The sequence below is a fragment of the Phyllobates terribilis genome, unplaced genomic scaffold (genome assembly GCF_046119375.1).
Source record: "Phyllobates terribilis strain yellow unplaced genomic scaffold, ASM4611937v1 Scaffold_4__5_contigs__length_816908805, whole genome shotgun sequence".
Lineage (NCBI taxonomy): Eukaryota > Metazoa > Chordata > Amphibia > Anura > Dendrobatidae > Phyllobates > Phyllobates terribilis.
In genome coordinates, this window is record NW_027362764.1 from 700,376,244 (window position 1) to 700,397,858 (window position 21,615).

The window sequence follows — 21,615 nt, forward strand, 5'->3', positions numbered from 1 at the left end:
CTGAAGTTCAACAGCTCTTGGGAAGGGAGGTCTGGGGACTGCCCATTACAGGGGGTGAAGACTCATGCAGTGAGAGAGGGAGATACATCGGGTGGGACACATTGTCACCAAAGATGAGGGGAGGTTGAACAAGCTAGTGCAAAGGAATCTGCAGCATGAATATCATAGGGGCAGGAAGTAGTTTACAGCCCACAAATGCTGCAGCAAGGCTGACGAGAACGGAGGCTATAAATATGCAAAACAAAATTGCACAAAAATTGCTAAAGGGGAAGTGAAGAACATTTTGATTTGATATACAATCTCTTTAAAAGTATTCTCATTTATGAAGTAATGGCATATTATCCAATTATACCATCACTCTATGATCAGTGAAGGTCCGTCTCTTGGCATTCCCACCAATGCTCAGAATAAATGCAATGCGGACCTGCACTGGTGGCTCCTCAGGCCCCTGCTCTTTAGGGGATGCAGCAGTCTTTCCTTGCACAGACATATGACCAATGTATAGTTCTGGTGGAAAAAAGTTAGGAAGGGGCCTCTGTGCAGTTCCTGTTTAATGGGGTATTCCCATCGCAGCCATTCATGACTAAGGTGGGAATACCAGTCTGTGTGGTGGGCAGGAATATGGAAGAAACAGTGGGTCTAATGCCCTTATAGAAGGGGATGGGAGTAAGGCCAGTTTCACAAATTTTTATACAGACTGTTATTTCTGCATCAGCCATGGGTCTCCTGACCAGAACTCAGCAGCCTCTTATTTGCTTATGAGGTTGCTGAGTTTGGCCAGGAGACCCACAGCTAGTCCAGAAATCCCTGTCGTAAAACTCATTCATGTGGCACTGGCCTTATGGAATCAGCTTGGCACGTTCTGCTCAGCTGTTTCCATAATTGTGGCCACATGTGGCTGCATATTTACAGGCAGTTTTATGTCGAGCACGAAGAATAGGGTACTGCTCATTCTCTTGGTTGCGGAGGTTTTAGAGTTCAGTTTCCACCAATCGTAGTTTAAGCTCACAACAAAATATAAAAATGGTCCATTTTTGATCCAGAAAAAAGGGCAACTTTTCATGTGTGCAATTTATGTGGCATCCATTTTCATACATCATCAGTTATTAAAATGTAAAAGATCAAATACAGTTTCCTATGTATAGGAGAGTCTGGTCTTAAATACATAAGAAATATTGCATGTTGTTCGTTTTTTTTCAGACATACGTTTCATGATTTAAAAAAAAAAAAAAAAAGTCATGTGAACAGCCCTATTGAATAATATAATAATATTGGTCTGAGTTCTCTGGTTTTATTCACGGACAGCACTGGTTCGAAAATTCCCTTTAGTCCAGCATCAAATAATCCAAAAAGCTTTGGAAAGTAAACCTCAAGAGATTGTCCTTGTTTTTTTGTTTTTTTTAAATTTGGTTTACAACTAAATTTTAAACGTTTTAGCCAGTGTGCCGATCTGTGTTGTGGTTTTAGTTATACAAGCCACAGCGCTCTGTTGGGTCTATCACACGATGGGAGCAAGCAGTGCCAACTAGGTCCTGTTAACTTACAATAGGGTCTGTTGGATCACGTATTACTGGTGCCTTACTGTTCATGATTTCTGTTACTAACTATTATAGCTCCATTTATTCCATGGCGCTTTACATGTGAAAAGGTTTATACGTAATAAAAAAAAATATGTACAATATTCTTGAGCAAAACAAGTCACCGGCTGATACAGGAGGAGCTAGGACCCTGCCAGCGAGAGCTCAGTCTACAAGGGATGGGTGAGGATACAGTAGGTGAGGGTAGAGCTGGTCGTGCAGCGGTGTGGTGGAGCGAGGGTTACTGCAGGCTGTAGGCTTGTCGGAAGAGGTGGGTCTTCAGGTTTCTTTTGAAGGTTTCCAGGTAGGCGAGAGTCTATGTTGGGGTAGAGCGTTCCAGAGTAGGGGGTATGCACGGGAGAAAAGTTGTATGCGATTGTGGGAAGTGGAAATAAGAGGGGAGTAGAGAAGGAGATCTTGTGAGGATCAGCGGTTGCGTGCAGGTAAGTACCCGGGAGACTAGGTCACAGATGTATGGAGGAGACAGGTTGTGGATGGCTTTGTATGCCAAAGTTAGGGTTTTGAACTGGAGTCTCTGGGCAATGGGGAGCCAGTGAAGAGATTGACAGAGGAGAGGCCGGAGAATAGCGGGGGGACGGGGGCGGGTGGATTAGTCGGCCAACAGCTTTTAGGATAGATTCCAGGGGTGCGAGAGGGTTGGAAAAGAGGCCACAGAGCAGGAGGTTGCAGTAGTCATGGTGGGGGATAATGAGGGTGTGCACTAGTGTTTTTGCAGTTTCTTGATTTAGGAATGTGCAGATGCAGGAAATATGTTTGAGTTGGAGTAGGCATGAAGTGGAAAGGGCTTGGATGTGTGGTTTGAGGGAGAGATCAGAGTCCGGGGTTACCACGAGGCAGCGAATTTGTGGGACTGGGGAGAGTGAGCAGCAATTGACTTTGATGGATGGGTCTGTTGAGGAGAGGGGTATTGAGTGAGATGGGGAAAAGATGAATTCTGTTTTATCCATGTTAAGTTTTAGAAATGTAGCAGAGAAGAGATGAAATAGCGGACAGACATTGTGGGATTCTGGTTAGTAAGGAGGTGACATTGGGTCCAGAGAGGTAGATCTGTGTGTCATCAGCAGAGCTTTGTTAAAGGGTCACTATTGACTTAGGATTGCTACTTCCTTTAGGTGGCACTAGAGTTCTAGTCCTCTTCCTCTCTGAAGAGACAGTTTGCTGTAATCTGTGGGGCTCTTTCAGCTGTCCTAGGCCAAAGGTGTAGATGGAGAAGAGTAGAAGTCCTAGAACTGAACTTGAGGGGACATAGACAGATGGGGGGCGAGATGATGATGAGGAGGTGGTGTGTGAGTGGGTGAGGCTGAATGTCCGGTCTGTTAGGTATGATTAGATCCAAGATAGGTCCAGGTCTGTGATGGCAAGAGATGAGAATCTGCAGTAAGGGGGAATGGTCCACTGTGTTGAAGGCCGTTCCAGGAGGGGGAGGACAGAGTAGTGTCACTTGGATTTGGCGGTTAGTAGGTCGTTGGTGACTTTAGTTATGGCAGTTTCAGTGGAATGATGTGGTCGAAAGACAGATTGAAAGTGGTCAAAGAGCGAGAGGACCGTTCAAGATGGACGTGTGGTTCAAGTAGTTTTGAGGCATAGGGGAGAAGTGATAAGGGGCGATAGCTAGACACTGAGGATGGGTCAAGGGAGGGCTTTTTGAGGAGGCGTGTGATCAAGGTATGTTTAAAACATGAGTTGTTGGTGACTGGATGAAGAGAGTGTTTACGGTTGAGATGAAGACTGGTGAGGTTTGGGATGAGGTGGGACGGGATTGGGTCAAGTACAAAGGTGGTGAAATGTGATCTGGAGAGTAGAGGAAAGTTGATCTTCTGTAATGGCAGAGGAGCTGGTTTTGGAGGAGGAGGGCTGAGTAGTTGCGAGAAAGGGCTGTGGGGACTGTAGGCCAAAGCCTTTTGATATTATCAATTTGCTTGAAGAATGAAGCAAAGTCCTCAGCTGAGATGAGGAGTGGAAGAAGAGAATTGAAACTGAATAGCTGTTTAGGGTTGTGAGTCAGGGATTATATGAGAGATGAGAAGAAGGTTTGTTTTGCTGCAGTGAGTGTGGACTTGAAAGTAGTGAGGGACTGTTTGAATGTGATGAAGTGCTTGTCGTAGTGGGATCTTTTTCATCTCTGCTCGGCAACCCTGGAAGCCTGCCACAGTTCTTTAGTCAGGCTGGTGTGCCAGGGTTCCCTGTTGATTATGCGAGCTTTGGTGCGTGTGAGGGGGGTGACCGATTCGAGAGCTGCAGCTGTTGTGTTATATAAAGTAGTAGAAGCATCTTCATTGTGTAAGGAACTTATGTCTGCAAGAGTGAGAAGGGATTCAGAAAGTGAGTGTAAATCAAGATGTTTGAGATTTGAGGGTGTGCAAGTTTGTGGAGTGGGGATTGTGCATCTGGAGAGGAGAGGGAAGAGAATGTGAGTAGGTTGTGTTCAGACAGAGGGAGAGGTGAAGTTAAGAGAGGTTAGATGGGGAACAGAGGCAGGTGAAGATGAGGGCCAGTGTGTGGCCATCTTTGTGAGTGGCTGCGGAAGACAATTGAGCGAGGACATAGGAGGAGGTGAGAGTTAAAAGCTTGGAGACAGCGGAGTTGGAAGTGTCAATCGGAGATGTTGAAGTCACCCAAAATGATAGTGAGGATGTCAGCAGAAAGGAAATGCAGTAGCCGCGTGGTGAAGTGGTCAAAAAAGGTTGTGGCGGGCAGTTAGTGACAGCCAGTTGGAGGGGAAGTAAATGCACACTGAGTGCTCCTCAAAAGAAGTGAGAGTAACAGAGCGGCAGTGGAATTTGGGTGAAGGGGCAGTTATCTGACAGGAGAAAACCTGCTCCTCCACCATGCTTGCTGCTGGGGTGTGAGAAAGCTGGAATCCACCATTTGAAAGTGCAGCTATAGAGGCTTTGTCAGAGGGGGTGAGCCAGGTTTCAGTGATGCCGAGGAAGGAGAATTTGTTAGTAATGAAAAGATCATGGATGTAGGAAAGTTTGTTGCAGACAGAGCGAGTGTTCATAGAGCTCCTGTTAGAGGAAATGGGGAAGTGGGGGCTGGGCTTATGAGTATAAGATTGGAGAGGTTGCATAAATTTGTGATAGATTGTGGATCGGAGGTGGAAGTGACTGTGGGGATGTGGTGCGGAGGGCCAGGATTGGTAGATATCGCTGGCAGTGAGGAGGAGCAGAGAACCTGTTAGTAGGTGGGAGGGGGAGAGAGCATGAGGTGGATGTCTGTTTAGAGACACAGGATTGAATGTGGAGGAAGAGAGATCCCCAGTTCATTATTAGGTGTAGGGATTAGGGTGGTTAATAGGAAGTGAAGGACTATGGGGGTGAGAGTGGAAACAAAAAGAAACATTGTTTAGTGTGACTATATATCCAGTTACCTTCAATTCAAATTCTGTTCAAATTCATTGCAGTACACTTAAGCTGCACTTGGATGGTGCATTGGGAAGACTGATGTCTATGCAGACTTGGTCCTCACAATATAATAATCTTTATTTTTATATAGCGCTAACATATTCTGCAGCGCTTTACATACATTATCGTTGCTGTCCCCATCGGGGCTCACAATCTAGATTCCCTATCAGTATGTCTTTGGAGTGAGGGAGGAAACCGGAGAACCCAGAGGAAACCTACGCAAACACGGGGAGAACATACAAACTCCTTGCAGATGTTGTCCTTGGTGGGATTTGAACCCAGGACCCCAGCGCTGCAAGGCTGCAGTGCTAACCACTGAGCCACCGTACCGTGCTAACAAATGCATTCAGGTCTGAAACAGAGGGGAGAGACCTGTACTCCTCTACTAATACCGTTTTCTCTCTTTCATATATGTAGCCAATATTGGTTTCAGACAAGTTATGGAGTATACTTTGTGGATTAAATGTGTATTATCAATGTGTTTTTTTTTTTACCTTAATTTTCTAAACTTTTGCATATTTTGACTCCTAATCATGCCTAATAACTTTGCATATTTCATGTGTGTGTTTTGTAGATGTCATCCATTTAAATAAGTAAATTTGCATACAATTTATGCTAATTTATAATATATATGTGTGTGTGTGTATATAGATAGATATATAGATATAGAGTACAGTACATTTTGCCAAGTTATTCTCATGTGAAAATGTTACGGCTGTTTGATTGCTAAAGCTATCATCAAGGTGTTTCCAGTGGAGGTGGGCAATACAGCGTGTGATTTTATCTGCATGGTTCTGTTACATGCAGGGCTGTGGAGTCAGTAAGCCAAAACTTTGACTTCTCAATTTCCATGATACTGACTCCGACTCCCTCATACATGGCTCATGTTTAAGTGATAAATTTACTGTAGCACAGATTCATCTCAGCTAAAAGTCTAGACCCTTAGATCAGGAATAGGACAGACCTTTATAGGACATTTCACAACTTTCCCAAATTCTTATGAAAAATTATTCCCCACAAACTGCATTGAACTACTGTACCCAATTTATTATATATTTAGGAGTTGGAGTCGGTCCATTTAATACCAACTCCTATTCCGACTCTGACTCCACCAAAATGGACTCCGACTCCACATCCCTGGTTACATGTATGTGAGATGGCTCAGTAACAGTCATTGTGAAGCACAAGACTAAATGTTCATTTACACTGCACTGTCATGAAAGAGCATTCCTAGAAAAGCTTGTTTTGACAATAATTACGCTTTCTAAACATTCTGTGGATCACCCGACAAACAAGGAAAACGCTTATTTGTCGGGTGGAATGATCTTTTTGTTTGCAAAATACAGCATTGTGTAAACGGACCTTCACTGCCAAGGACAATGGCAGTCTATGCACACTTGGCGATCTGTAATAGATTGTTCAGTGCGCATCTGAAGCACGATCTGCCTGCCCTACAAACAAGTAGCTGATCAATGGTCATTTAGTGCCGCTAATCGTCAGATGCAAACACATCTTAAAGGGACTCTGTCAGCACAGAATGACTGTACAAACCAGTACAGGCGCTCAATGCTTCACGGCGTGGCCAGTCATTTATATACATCTTCCCACCTGCTTGGTTTCCATCTATCTCCTCCCTTATCTGACTCCATGAAGCCAGAACTGTCAATCAAAGAAGGGGGTGGAGATAGAGGGACAGCAAGCATGTGGGAAGGTGTATATAAATGATTGGCTCCGCCATGAAGCACTGAGCGGTGGGGCTTAAAGGGGTATTCCCATCTCCAAGATCCTATCCCAATTTGTAGTAGGTGTAGTAATAATATTAGCAAATACCTCCAATTAGAAATATATAGTTTTCCGGATTCGCTATGTCTTTCTTCATGTGCAGGCATTGCAGAACCTTGGGCATCCATGGTTACGACCTCTGGCAACTGTCACTATATCAGTGGTCACAACCATGGATACCTAAGGTCCTGCAATGCCTGCACCTTTCTCCACCAATTGTACATTTTGTCACTAAATTAACTACTGTATAACCCACAGTGATAGTTACGTTAGGTTGAAAAAAGACCTACGTCCATCATAGTGAATCAAAAAAACTATACTAAATTTCTAATTTGAGGTATTTTCTAATATTATTATTACACCTACTACATTTTGGGATAGGATCTTGGAGATGGGAATACCCCTTTAATTCGAACATGTCATTCTATGCTGACAGCATCCCTTAACCCCTTCATGACCGGAGCATTTTCGGTTTTTGTTTTTTGCTCCCCTTGTTCCCAGAGCCATAACTTATTTTTTTGTCTATATGGTCAGGTGAGAGCTTTTTTGCGGGACGAGTTGTACTTTTGAACGACATCACTGGTCTTACCGTATCGTGTTCTAGAAAATGGGGGGGGGGGATTCCAAGTTCGGTGAAATTGCAAAGAAAAGTGCAATTTCACAGGTGTTTTTTTTTTTTTACCACGTTCACTGAATGATAAAACTGACCTGCCATTATTATTCTCCAGGTCATTATGAATTCGAAGACACCAAACATGTATAGGTTCTTTATTATTTACGTGGTGAAAAAAAAATCCAAAGTTTGCTATAAAAAAAAAAATTTGGGGTAAAAGTAATTTTCCGAGACCGGTAGCGTCTCCATTTTTCGGGATCTGGGGCCGGATGAGGGCTTATTTTCTACACGCCGAACTGATGTTTTTATTGATACCATTTTGGGGTAGATCTGATGTTTTGATCGCCCATTATTGCATTTTATTGCAATGTTGCAGCGACCATAAAAACTTAATTCTGGCGTTTTAGAATTTTTTTTTTTTTTTCTCTTTACGCCGTTTACCGATCAGATTCTTTCTTTCTTTATATTGATAGATCGGGAGATTCTGAACGCGGCGATACCAAATGTGTGTGTGGGTTTTTTTGTTTTATTTTGAATGGGGGGAAATGGAGGTGATTTAAACTTTTATATATATATTATATTATATTTTTAAAAACTTTTTTTTTTTTTTACTTTCTGGTTGCTTAAATAGTCTCCATAGAGACTAGAAGTAGCACTTGCCTGATCGGCTCTGCTGCATACAGGCGACGAGCAGAAACTGCATTGAACTACTGCACCCAATTTATTATATATTGTCGGAGTCGGTCCATTTTATACCGACTTCGACTCCACCAAAATGGACAGGGACTCCGACTTTAACTCCACAGCCCTGATAACGTCACAGGCCCTATTAAACACCGGATGTGCCAGAATGCTGCAAATCTTTATGCTTAATTCTAGTCTGCTTCCTTTTTTTTCTGTATAGATGGCATAGTCTGACCTCTCCTTCACACCCTAGCTGATGGTTGTTTATACACGATTACTATAATGTAGTTTTACATGCTTTTAGTGAGTTTTATTATTATTTTGTTTCTGCAATCCTAAAGCTGTGTTTACACAGCAAGATAATCGTGAACAAGCGTTGTTAAAAAACGCTTGTTCCACCATTATCTTGCTGTGTAAACAGCCTACTGATCACGCAATGAACTTGCAAAGCGTTCGTTCTTCGGGTGAAATGATCTTTTGCACAGCTCAAAAAATCCACGTTTTCAGCGGCGCATCGTCCTGTGTAAATAGGACTCATTCCTGAAAACTATGGTAGCCTGTAAGTGATCTTTTACAGATCGTTTACTTTGGTCTGTTTGTGTAAGCAGGCATGTAAACGACCGCCTATCTGTATAGTGTACATTTCTTGTCATACTGTCTCAGTATGTATAAACAGGCAAGGATGTGGGAGCAAATAAGCAATATTTCTTTCTTTTCTGCCACATGCTTGTGCTATGTATGTCTCAATCACACAGCATCCCATAAAGTAGAAATTAGCTTTTATTACTGCCGCATATCCATTCTTTTATTGCAGAAAAATTACAGATTTTTATATACTTCTTTTTCCTATCTGCAGGTATAATTGCTGTTGACCTGAAAATGTCGCTAGTCGTCCGGCTGCAGGGTCTTCCTGCCGTAGCAGATTCCTTTGATATTCGGCAGTTCTTTTGTGGATTGAATATTCCCAGAGGTGGAGTGTATATCACAGGTGGAAAATACGGTGAGGCTTATATTGTATTTGCAACGTATGAAGATGCCCGTCACGCCTTGAGCCTGTCGTGCCATCTTCTTAAGGATTCATGTGTCCGTCTAACATACAGCAGTGAAGAGGAAATGAGACAAGCGCTGGAAATATACCAGATAGGTCTAAAGCCGACAACGAGTGCTCCGTATAACTCTGAGGTCAACGCAAGAGGTTATGAATCCTATTTGCCAACGTTTTCATATATTTACTTACATGGCATGCCAATCAAAGCCACAAAGGTGGACATACGAGAGTTTTTCAAGGGACTCCTGGTGGTAGATGTCTTGTTTTTGAAATTCATAAATGGCATAAGGAATGGAAATGCTATTGTCAAGTTTGGAAGAAGCACTGATTCCAGTGAAGGGCTGAAACTTCACCAGATGCCCCTTTGTGGTTCGCCAGTGACACTAAAGCTTTCTAATGAGGTTGAATGGAAAAAGAATGGTGGCGTACATATTGATGCGAGGCGGAATTCTCCTCCACCTGTACCTAGCTATGCAAGACGACGGAGCAGAACTAGATCACGATCACCAAGAATTAGAAGAAGAGCTAGAAAAGGATCACCTTTTGTACGTGAATGCTTTGTGCATATTATTAATTTGAGCTACAGAGCTGAGAAAAGAGATATCAAGAAGTTCTTTTTTGATCTTGACATGAAGGATTCTCAGATTACCTTCCTTGTTGACAAAGAAGGTAAAAGGACAAGAGAAGCTTTTGCCATGTTCACAACAGAAAAAGATTACAAAAGAGCACTCAACTTGGACAAGGAAACCTTCAAGGGTCACCGTTTAACCATAGTGCCCGTTTCCAAAAAGAACATGAATGTGTTAATCGATCGAATGAAAATGAGAGTCTGCAAAGATCGCTCTGACAAGAAAAAGTCTCCAAGTCGTTCCCCGCAAGAACGAAGGTACTTATATCTGCGAAATTTTGCATTTGATATCACTAAAAAGGATGTTAAGAATTTCTTTTATGGGCAAAGTATAAAAGAAGAAGATGTCATTCTGTTAAATGACAGTAAAGGAGTCGGGCTTGGGGAAGCATTGGTCAAATTTCCTAGTGAAAAATATGCATTGAAAGCTGAAAAAGATAACAAACAAACATATCTGGGGATTAAAGTAGTCTTAAGCCGCATCAGTGAGGAACAAATGAAGGCATTAAAGGAGTCCAATCAAGCAGATGAGTCCATGGTTACTGAAGCCGATGACATGCCTGATTTTACTTCAGATTCAACGTTTAATATGGTTACCAGTGTGAATACACCTCCAGCTCCAGTACAAACCAACGGAGAGGCATCAACGCTGGACTCCAGTGAGGTAGCGCTTCCTTCCATATCGGAAAGTGTGCCACCTTCAAATAATGAACCGGAATCCAAGGAGAAACCGGAGGAACCGGAATTGCCTCCGAAAGCACAGGAAGTTACTTTGACCGAGAACAATTCTACAGAGGACACTGTGGATGACGCCAACGCTGTCGATGAAGAAATGTCCTACGAAGGTGATGAAACCAAGTCCGCTGAAGTAACTTTACTGTTCGTTAGGAACTTGCCCTCTTCTGTCACCACTGCTGAGCTTATGGACTTTTTTCATGACTACAAAGTGAGCTCTGTGAATCTGAAAAATATTGAGAGAGGCATTGCCACTGTACTCTTGCTAAGTTACGGGGATGCGATATCTGCCATAAATACCCTTAACAAGAAAGAAGTGGGCTCTAAGCCGGTGTTCCTCAGTTTAATTTGAGTTCTGGTACAGTTCCCTTGGTAAGTGTTTGCCTTTAGCCATTCCCTATTTCTTAACATTGGGCTGTTTTCACTCTTTTCAATATTAACTTTTATTTTTAAGACATTAATTCATTGTACAAAGCGAAATAAGTAGTAAAACCAAGAAGGGGGGTTCATTTATTTCACATTTTTGTAGATTAGGCTACATCTATACATGTTACAAAAGCAGCAAAGTATCAGTTTGGAAAATAACCTTTCTGATGTAATTTTGGTAGCACTTGCCATTAAAATGGCTTTCATGATCCCTTGCGAAGGATGACATGTTAGATAATTGTTCAGTTCTACTTTTTTATGCCTTGCATCTTTAATAGTAGTTTGAAGTTGATTGTGAGCATCACCCTACAAAAGTCTTGTATTTTAAGATTATTAGTCCCAATAAAGCAACGTTTGCTGTATGTTAATACCTGTGCACGTTTCGGTGTCACCTCAGAACTTTATTATGCGGAAAGTTAGCTACAATTAAAAATGGCCTTTGTAGTAGAGATTTTTTGTTTATAAATAAGCTGTCTATACAGTAATTGTTCAGTTATTAAAGGGAATCTGTCATGTCCCCAAACGCTATTGACCTGTAGATATGGGGTTATTATGTGCCAAAGCCTAATTACAGCCACCGCTCACTGTGTACCGAGCAGTGACTGATTCCGCGCCTCATTGAAAGCCACAGGCTGCCGGGAGGAATAAAGTTGATTTCTTCCTGGTAGCCGGGCTTTCGGTGTGGTGGCCGGGCTGCTTCAGAACACTATTAACCTACAGATTAACCACGTGTTTGCAGGTTAATAGCATTTGGGGACATGTGATGGGTCGTCTTTAATCTGTAAAAGTCATCTGCTGCACTTTTTGCGACAAACTACAGTACAAAGCCAGTTCATGCAGTTATACAAAGCCCCGCTCACATTGACAAATACGCATGACCACATTGTATAATGTCCTAGCCATTCCTCATTTAGTTTCCATATTTTGTATCATGCTGCAATTAAATCTGAAAAATATATATAATTTTTAATGTTTGTGCCCTCCTACTTTTCATAATTTTGTCTGACTGTAAGACAGCTGGCTGCAAAAGGTGCCTGTCCTATCTGCAGTAGGACAAAAAGATTAACTAAGCTTCACCCACTCAGTCGTTAATATGTATGATTTTTTCAAACACTGTTTTAGACACCTGCAGAAAATCCTGTTGATTGACAGTGTTTATCTCCTGTTATTTCTGAATCATGCCAGGTTTAGTGTTTCTTTTCTTTGTGTGTGTTTCAGACTTTAAACTGGTTACCCACTACTCAAACAACTCCGTTTCAATCCGCATGTTTGCCCCAAGTAAAAAAAATAACCCTAAGGCCACGGCCCCACTGGGAGTGGGGAGCCAAAACCAGGTGAGGAACAATCAGAGAAAAAGTATAATAGAAACAAGTCACCAATTCTACATTTATCACCCACTCCTGGTTTTGGCTCTCATTCCTGAGAAAAAATACTGATAGGGGTCCGTGGCCTTAAACTCACCTCCGGTGCAGATGACATTACAGCATTGTCGCACTCCTCTCTTGGGGCCCTGTGAATCAAGAGGAAGAGCTGCGGCTGGCCGGTCACTTCCTCTTGATGTCTGATACTTCTGAAGGTGGGGAGAGTGAAGCCAGCGCTGATTGGGTGCCAGGGTTCATGTCACATAATGTGACGCGAGCCCTGGGAGAGCAAGAGCCGACATCGCTGTAACGCCATCTGAGTGGAGTGTTACCTTACGTGGGGCAAACATTCTGATTCAGACAGGGTTGTCCGAGTAGTGGAGAACCCCTTTAAAATCCAGAGCACTTCACAAATTATTTTTCATATATGCAGCTGATCTAACTTGGCGATATAGTGCAGTATTATTTTGCCATGTCTGGCAGCATTTACTGTGAATAACTAGTATATAAATACTCATGTTTGAGACTTGAGAATTCTGATACCGAAATCTGAATATTATAGCCCTATATTAAAGGATACCTCCAGTTGTACTGAAAAACGTTTATACTGCTGGAGTATACATACTATTTTTTCTATATACAGTGTATAGCAGATTTTGCTTGTAAATAGCAGCATTGATTATGCAGCTTTCTGTTTGCATCAGTGCAATATAAATGTGAATTCTACATTGCCCCAAAAGGGACCACTCCATGTTCATGCTGCTATTTTAAAATGAAATGCTTCATATTTAGAAAAATTATTATACAGACTACTGGACAATTTTTTTTTTTTTAATGTAGCATTTCAGGTTTGTTTTTTTATTCCTCCTATTTTAGTTCCCCAGTATATACAATTCAGCTACTATTATTTTTCTATTTAGTATACTTCCCTTCAGTTAAGTCATGAAATCTCATGGTGACCCCTGAGAAGGGGATCACCATCACCAGAACTTCCTGTATTGTGAGACTGCCTAGATTGTACCATACACTTTCTTCATGGGTGAGAGAGGGCAGAAACTCTTATCACAGTTACTGATGATGATCACATAGCTCCTATCATACTGGAGTAATGTGTTAGATGCCACCTCAGACTCCCTGACTGTATACTTATAATCTGTTAGCTTTTTTTTTAGCACAATATAAAGGAAAGGATAATAACTGTGTCCTCTCAGCTGGTAGGGATGGTATTGACTCTTAACTGGTAAAGGAGAGCACAGAGGAATAAAATGCAGAATGAGAGCTTGTAATGAAAATGAAGGCTGAAGGGAAGAAAGCAGGGACTGGGCTACAGGGAAATGAGTTCATCATATGAGAAGTGCAGAGTGTGATAGGCAGTCAGGTGGGGGTTGGAGTGATGGGGGGGGGGGGGGGGGATTGATTTCTTTAAAAGGTTACTCCCATCTGCATGGATGACTATGGTCCGTGTTTGTAAAGACAGGCACTTTGTAGATCATGCAAAATAAACTTATTGTGAGAGAAAATGACCTGTTGCCAGTACCATCTAGATTGCAGCAGCGTGATACCATAGGTTAGACCACTAATTAAAAAAAAAACAAAAAACTTCAGTGTGTGGTGAGGGTGGGAGGGATAAGAAAAAAGGCAGTAGATAGAAATCTTCTTTATACAAGGAAACGTGACCTCCATGTGGTGATGTGGAAAGAAGTGGTTGGCGAGGAGGATTCCTAAGGACACTGGATGAAGATCGTGACCTGCTGGTATACCATACGCTGGCTTGTTGCTGCTGAGGACAAGGATGTGCTGAAAATTGGCGTTTCTCGAGGAGCGTTGTGTGTAAGTATCTTTGAAAACTTGAGCTTGCAAAACTTGCATCAACTAATCGATATATTCTCACATTATACCTTTTACAGAGTTGCTTTCCTGTTTATTTACATGCTCACATAATTTAACAGCTCTAGAGAAGTTATTAAATACTATAAAGTACATAGATGTGCATACATTAGCCTTCATAGCATTGCCTTACAGGGAAGGGCCACCTTGGCCACAAAAATAAAATCAGAAGCTGGAAAAAGTTTTAACCATATTGTTTAGATAGGGTAGATATATTGTAGATCATGGTGAAAAATCCACACGGTACTGCAGAACTAGCATATTGGATGAGTATTTAGCCAAATCTCATCCACAGACAAACATTTGAGGAAGCACTTAAAGGGGTATTCCCATCTCATAGATTTATGACATATCGACATGATATGCCATAATTGTATAGTAGGTATGTGTCCTACCAATGGGAACGGCATCTGTCTTTAGAATATAGGGTGCTGATGGGCTTGGCTGTCAGTGCAGAGGTGGTCTGCATTTCTATGAAAATGAATGTGAATTCTGACTACTTCTGTGCTGACACCCCTTTTAGAGAGCGATGTGGGCATTGGTGGGACCTATAGCTACTATACTTTTACCACATTTCCTGTTCATATAGCATACATTTGTGAGATGAGGATATGTCTTTAAACAGCATGTTACTGACCCAGCAGGGAGTCCTCAGCTAATAAACAGCAGCAATTAGAGGAAAATACTTATTACACCTGATACTGATCCACTTACTAATGATTGAACAGGCAGCCAAGATTCGGGTGCATTAAAGAAGTTGTCCACTACTTTTACATTGATGCTCTATCTTATGGATAGGGCATCAATGTAAAAGTAGTGGATAACTTTAAGTATATTTGGTACTGTGTTAGTAGAGATTGTGGAGAATTAGAAGAACATGGCTGTTTTATTCTTTTAAAGAAAAAAAAAAAGTCCCACCAATATCCAGCGGTGGTTTGTGGTATTACAGCTCAGCTCCATTTACGTTGATGAAACTAAGCTGCTATACTGCTCATGGATAGTTGTGGTGCAGTATCTGGAAGAAAGCAGACATTTTTTTCTAAGTACAATCCAAGCAACTAAGGGCGAATTCACACACTGCCGATTTTGTTGCAGAAATTCCCACAACTGAAAATCTGTTGGAGTCATCTTCTTGGGGTCCCTTGGCTCATTTAGGTGAATGGAACTGATTTTCAGTTGCAGAAATTTCAGCAACAAAATTGGCCTATCGTTTTCCCTGGAGGCGCTAGAAGCACAGCTGTAAGTAATCTTACCAAGTTGTATTCTCTGCTGTTACTATTGCTGAAATACCAAGAAACATCACCCTGTGATTAAACAACCCAAGCTAGATTAGTTCCCATGGATTATTAGTGTATAGGAATATGAGAATCACTGCCAGGTACCAAGGTCAAAAGCCCTGTTGCCAAAAAACAAAATTCTGATGTATTGGGTTTGTCACAGGACAGCGGCGGACTCGAAACCTGTAATGGATGTGGTCTGGACCTTACACATGATGCTCCACTAGCTGATGTTGCTGACCCAGGATGTCCAGGAATGATAGAACCAAGATCTTAGGCCAACGTGGGATCCTATGCTGGAAAGACATGCAGCCATTCAACTTGCAGCACCGATTATTTTAATGGTTGACTTTCTCTTTGAAAATCTGTTTATTAAAAATGATTCTCCTTTACCATAAGCTGTTCATTTTTTTGGCTTTTTTGCATTGCTTATTTGATGGAACAGAAGTGACAGCACAGGTTTGTACCAAATTATGGCTCCTCAGAGGTCTCCAAATATGCTTTGTCTATCATCTGCTGTATTATGGAGTTATCCTACCCAAGAATCATTGTCTTCATGGGTTCTTAACTTTGTAATATATTGGCTCACAATGGCCCTGATTCTTCAGCGTTTTTTCCAGAAATCTGGCATAAAACGCTTGTCTCAAAATGTTGGTGTTTGTATGCCGGTATCGCCCTATTTCACCAAAACTGGTAGAATGGAGGCTTGACGCCGATGATCATCTATTTCTTGGCGATTTGTGCCTTACCCCAGAAATGTTACTCCAGTCACAATCCGGAGTAAGATTCGTGGAGTGGGCGCAGGGAGGGGCACACTATTTCTCAGACACGCCTGATTCATTAAGAGGTGTGCGACTCTTGAAAAATCAGGAGTGTCTGACTCATGACACACCGCCTCATCAACACAAGTGTGAACAGCCCCCTTTCTTGATGAATCGGAGCCAGAGTACTTACTCCCTCTACAAGATGTCTGCCATATCAGAGCCTGAGCAAAGTTTGAGACTTATTGGGCTCGGTTCACATCTGTGATGTTTTCCACCATAATCAGAAACCATTATGCAGTGCCAGAACCTTTAAGATTACAGTAAACAATGGTGCCTGATTGAACAATGGTGAGGGCACAGGGTCCTACTGCGGTGAATATGCAGAGTTATAGAAGCAGATGGTGAATGTCAAACTCCTGAGATTTCAACGCTGGACCAGAAGATTATGCCCCTTCACAGGTGTCTGGTTACTGCTACTAAGAGATGGAAATGGTTTTCCTAAATCGAAATAAGCAATACCATCCGAGACTGGAAATCTTCCTTCGCCTAGTTCCAATGTGGTTTGTACATGTTTTATTGTGATACCTGCGGGGGATGGATGTTCCTGGACTTTGCAGACATCCTGGTCTTGGTCACCTATTATCCAAAGTTGCAGTCAATCTATGAAGAAACTGATAGAGCAGATGGCAGGTAAGTGTGGAAATGGTCTGTTGCTGTTGATGAAATGGATGTCTCTCCTGCAGTGGAACTAAGGTAAGTGTAAATCATGGACTAAGTCTCATCCTGAGACAAAAATTGGAACAGTACATAAACTAAGAATATACGGTGGTGTGAAAGTAGTTTCCCTTCCTGATTTCTTATTCTTCTGCATGTTTGTCACACTTACATGATTCAGATCACAGAACAAATTTAAATATTAGAGTAAGATAACACAAGTAAGCACAAAATGCAGTTTTTAAATGAAGGTCTTTATTAGGGGGAAAAGAAATCCAAACCTACAGGGCCCAGTGTGAAAAAAGTGACTGCCCCTAAACTCAAGTGGTTGGGCCACCCTTAGCAGCAACAACTGCAATCAAGCATGTGCGATAATTGGCAATCAGTCTTTTACAGCGCTTTAGAGGAATTTTGGCCACTCATCTTTGAAAACTGTTGTAATTCAGCCACATTAGAGGGTTTCCGCCTTTTTAAGGTCATGCCACCGCATCTCAATTGAATTAAGGTCAGGACATTGACTAGGCCACTCCAAAGTCTTAATTTCGTTTTAAGCCATTCAGAGGTTGTCTTGCTGGTGTATTTTGGATCATTGTTCTGCTGCATAACCCAAGTGCGCTTCAGCTTGAGGTTATAAACTTATGGCCAGACATACGCCTTCATAATTTTTTGGTAGACAGCAGAATTCATGGTTCCATTTACCACAGCAAGTCTTCAAGGTCCTGAAGCAGCAAAACAGCCCCAGACCGTCACACTACCACCATCATATTTTACTGTTGGTATGATGTTCCTTTTCTGAAATGCTGTGTTACTTCTATGCAAGATGTAATGGAACATACACCTACCGAAAAGTTCAACTTTTGTTTAGTCAGTCCACAGAGTATTTTCCCAAAAGTCTTGGTGCTCATCAAGATGTTTTCTGGCAAAACTGAGATGAGCCTGTTCATTTTAGCTCAGCAGTTGTTTTCGTCTTGGAACTCTACCATGCATGCCAGTTTTTTCCAGTCTCTCTTAGGCCACGTCCCCACTATCAGTATCTGGTCAGTATTTTTTCTCAGGAGTGGGAGCCAAAGCCAGGTGAGGAACTATCAGAGAAAAGGTATAATAAAAACAAGTGTGCCAATTCTGCATTTATCACCCGCTCCTGGTTTTGGCTCCCATTCTTAAGAAAAAATGCTGACCGAATACTGATAGTGGGGCCGTGACCTTATGGCGGAGTCATGAACACTGACCTTAACTGAGGCAAATGAGGCCTGAAGTTCTTTGGATAACGTTGTGGGGTCTTTTATGACCTCTTGGATGAGTTGTCACTGTGCTCTTGGAGTAATTTTGGCCGGCTAGCTGGCCACTCCTGGGAAGGTTCACGACTGTTCGGATTTGGATTTCTTTTTACCTTAATACAAACCTTCATTGAAAAAATGCATCTTGTGTTATCTTAGCCTAAATATTAGACAATGTTCACATGTTGTGTTTTTTTAACTTTTTTTATGCCAATCTTCACCTGTCTTTTACAGTGCAGCAAGGTCTATGAAATTTCAGAAATCTCATGCACACAGCTTGGTTTTTTGTCCTCAATATTTTGTGCAAAACCTTGGCCTCTGCAAAATGCAGCATGCCAATTTTCAACGTTTTTTAAGCATTTTAAACCCATAAAAAGCAATGGGTGTTGCAAAAAACGCAGGTATCAGGTTTTGCTGCGTTTTTAGTGAAGGGGGAAAAAAACAAAGTACAGCAGTATGTGAAACAATTCTTTTGTGTTTTTCCTAAGTTTACCATCTTGTCTTGGTCACTGAGGTGGAAGTTTGGATTAGTACAGTTTAATTAACTTAGTGATGAGTACAAAGTAAACATTGGCTGACCATGGTGTGAGATTGCACAATATCTGTGGCTGACCAAGGTGTGAGATTGGTCTGCCATTGAGTTTCTCAGGTATTGTTCAAAGTGTGAAAGTAAACTGTGTCTAACTCGGTGCTCTGCCATTGGTGACCTGTGTTCATACTTCTGTGGTGAATGCAAAGCTCAACTTTGGCATCCTGAAAAACTCAGCGAAACCTGTGTTTTTGATGCTGCTGCTTTTCTACCAAGAGAGCAGGTTTTCCTGTAAGGAAAAAAAAAAACAGCAAAAACGCAACGTGTGACCATAACTTTCAATTTGTTTTGTGATCTGAAAGACTGAAGTGTGACAAACATAAAAAAGAATGGGAAATCAGGAAGGGGGCAAACACTTTCACGCCACTGTATGTGTTATGACACACAACAGCAGAAACTTGTAGGAATAAAAAGACCTTTCACAGCAGCAAGACCGCTAATATGAGGCATACAGGTAAATATAGAAATGTAAATCTATCACCTGTATACCTATATTAGAGGTCAGATAAGTGCCAGGGGGCTGACAGATTCCCTTTAAGATTTGGTGTGTTCACTTTCAGTGGGTAGGCAGCATGTGCATCTTCTAGGAGTCCATTTTAGTTATCTGCTAACCTGTCATCCACTTCAGACCTGAAGAGAAAATGGTCCTGTACACTGCCTCAGTGATCCCACTAATACATCGGACAAAAATGATATATCTTTTTATCCCATATTTATCTACAGTGGATATTAAGTCTACACACCCCTTTTAAATTGCAAGGTCTTTGTCATGTAAAAAAAAATCATACCAAGAAGAATCATTTCAGAACTTTTTTGACTGACTTTTTTATATCGCCCATAATCTGTACAATTTTTAGGTGAAAGACAAATAGTTTTTTTAAGTGGAAAAATTAAACTACCGTATTTTTTGGACTATAAGACGCTCCTAGGTTTTAGAGGAGGAAAATAGAAAAAAAAATGTAAGCAAAAAATGTGGTCATGATGCCCTGTTAAGGGGTAGGGGCTCTGCTGCTGACACTGGTATAGGGGTAATGTCCCCCAATTCTGTTACTATCCCCCATCCTGGTATATATATAGCCCCCTCCTTCCTGTTATACGTGGCCCTCATCCCCATCCTGATATGCATGGCACCCAAATCCCCCATCCTGGTATGCATGGCACCCAAATCCCCCATCCCTCTTCCTGGTATGTATGGCACCCCTCATGCCTCATCCCTGTATGTCTGGCCCCCTCATCCCAGTATTTATGGCCCACCTCATCCTCGTATGCATGGCCCCCTTCATCTCTGAATGTATGCCCCTGATCCCCGTTGCGCTGCACAGAAAAAAAAATAAACAATCATACTCCCCTCCTCTCTCTCCTCCAGCGCTGTTTCCAGCTCTGTGCCGGAATTGGCACTGCTCCCCACGATGGTACTGTCTGGTGAATATTCATGGCCTTTAATAGCAGGCATGCTGAGCTCAGCAGGAGCCATGCTGCAGCTACAGTATGCGCGCTATTAGGGAGAATGAATGGTCACTGCTCCCCACGCACGCAGTACCGGCGTGGGGAGCAGTGACTATTCCGGCACAGAGCTGGACAAAGCGCTGGAGGGGGAGTATGAAAGTTTTTATTTTTTTTTCTGTGCAGCGTGACGGATGAAGGGGGCCATGCATGCAAGGATGAGGCATGAGGGGGTCATAAATACAGGGATGAGGCATGAGGGAGTGCTAAGCATACGAGGATGAGGGTGCCATGCATACCAGGAGCCGGTTATTAAGGAAAATTAATATGCTTTTTGCTTCCCCCCCCCCCCCATGTGTAGTTTTTTTTCTGTTCTAGTTTCTTTCCCACTTTTTATGTATTTTATTTTGATTTTAATTATATGTCAATAAAATTCTATTTTATTCCACTGGCGCTAATCTTCCAATTGATTTAGCCCAGAGAAGACTGCATTGTTTCTGGATTGTGTTGATGTACATCATCTTTGCATGATAGTGCTTTCGCTTTCATTTGTGGATTGCACAGCGAACTGTGTGGACAGACAAGGTTTTCTGGAAATATCCCAAGTCCATACAGTGATTTGCACAACTAAATCATACCTGTTGGTAATGCAGTGGCGCCTGAGGACCCATAGATCACGAGTATCCATTATTGACATTCAGTCTTGTGCACATGGATTTAACCATAATCTCTGAATCCGTTGATATGTGCTGTAAGTGGTGGATATTCAAAGTCTTTGCAATTTTTTGTTTAGGAACATTATTCTGAAATTATAGATGTGACACATCTAGCTAGCTGCAAATACCACCATTTGTCCAGTTATGGATATAAAGAATCTGTATAATTCGCACTTCAGTAGAGCTGATAAGGCGACAGGGAACGTAGCAATAATGTAGACCATGTGCAATTTAATATGAAACTAGACCTAAGATCCACCGAACTGAATAGCCACAGATTATGCCACAAAATATCTGAGCGCATAGAACTACGAGGGATTGGCACTTAGCGGACTATTTATATAAAGTGCATAGTGATTAGCAGCATGAAGGATAAAAAAAAAGTCCAGCATTGGGAGGCAATGCACCTTGTAGTGTCAGTCCAGATCTTGAAGTAATGGCGTTGTCATACAAAGTTTTTCAGTTATACACTCGTGGCCGTCCAAATCCTCAGACTGGGCATCGCTCATTAACCTCGTTTTTAGCATGCAGGTTTATTATCACTTGAGCATCTGGACTTTTTTTTTCACCCTTCATGTTGCTAATCACTACAATTTATATAAGTAGTCCGCTAAGTGCCAATCCCTCGTAGTTGTATGCGGTCAGATATTTTGTGGCAGAACCTGTGGC

The 21,615-nt window shown here is 41.9% G+C and overlaps 2 protein-coding genes across 3 annotated transcripts in view; both read left to right on the top strand.

Annotated features, from left to right (window-relative positions):
• The first annotated feature begins 8,948 nt into the window (after positions 1 to 8,948).
• Positions 8,949 to 21,615, top strand: part of TMEM67 (transmembrane protein 67) — a 92,316-nt gene continuing 79,649 nt past the window's right edge. Inside the window, exon 1 of the mRNA XM_073679596.1 lies at positions 8,949 to 9,081. The gene's annotated coding sequence lies outside the window, so the exon portion shown is untranslated. The remainder of the gene's footprint in view (positions 9,082 to 21,615) is intronic.
• LOC141265910 (RNA-binding protein 12B-like) lies at positions 8,961 to 15,841 on the top strand. Of its 2 annotated transcripts, none has more exons than XM_073679599.1 (2): positions 8,961 to 10,864; positions 15,607 to 15,841. In XM_073679599.1, the coding sequence occupies exon 1, from the start codon at positions 8,961 to 8,963 to the stop codon at positions 10,842 to 10,844; it is 1,884 nt and encodes a 627-aa protein (XP_073535700.1). In that variant the 3' UTR covers positions 10,845 to 10,864; positions 15,607 to 15,841. The 2 variants fall into 2 exon arrangements, with proteins under 2 accessions (XP_073535700.1, XP_073535701.1); XM_073679600.1 differs by having other exon boundaries at positions 15,612 to 15,841.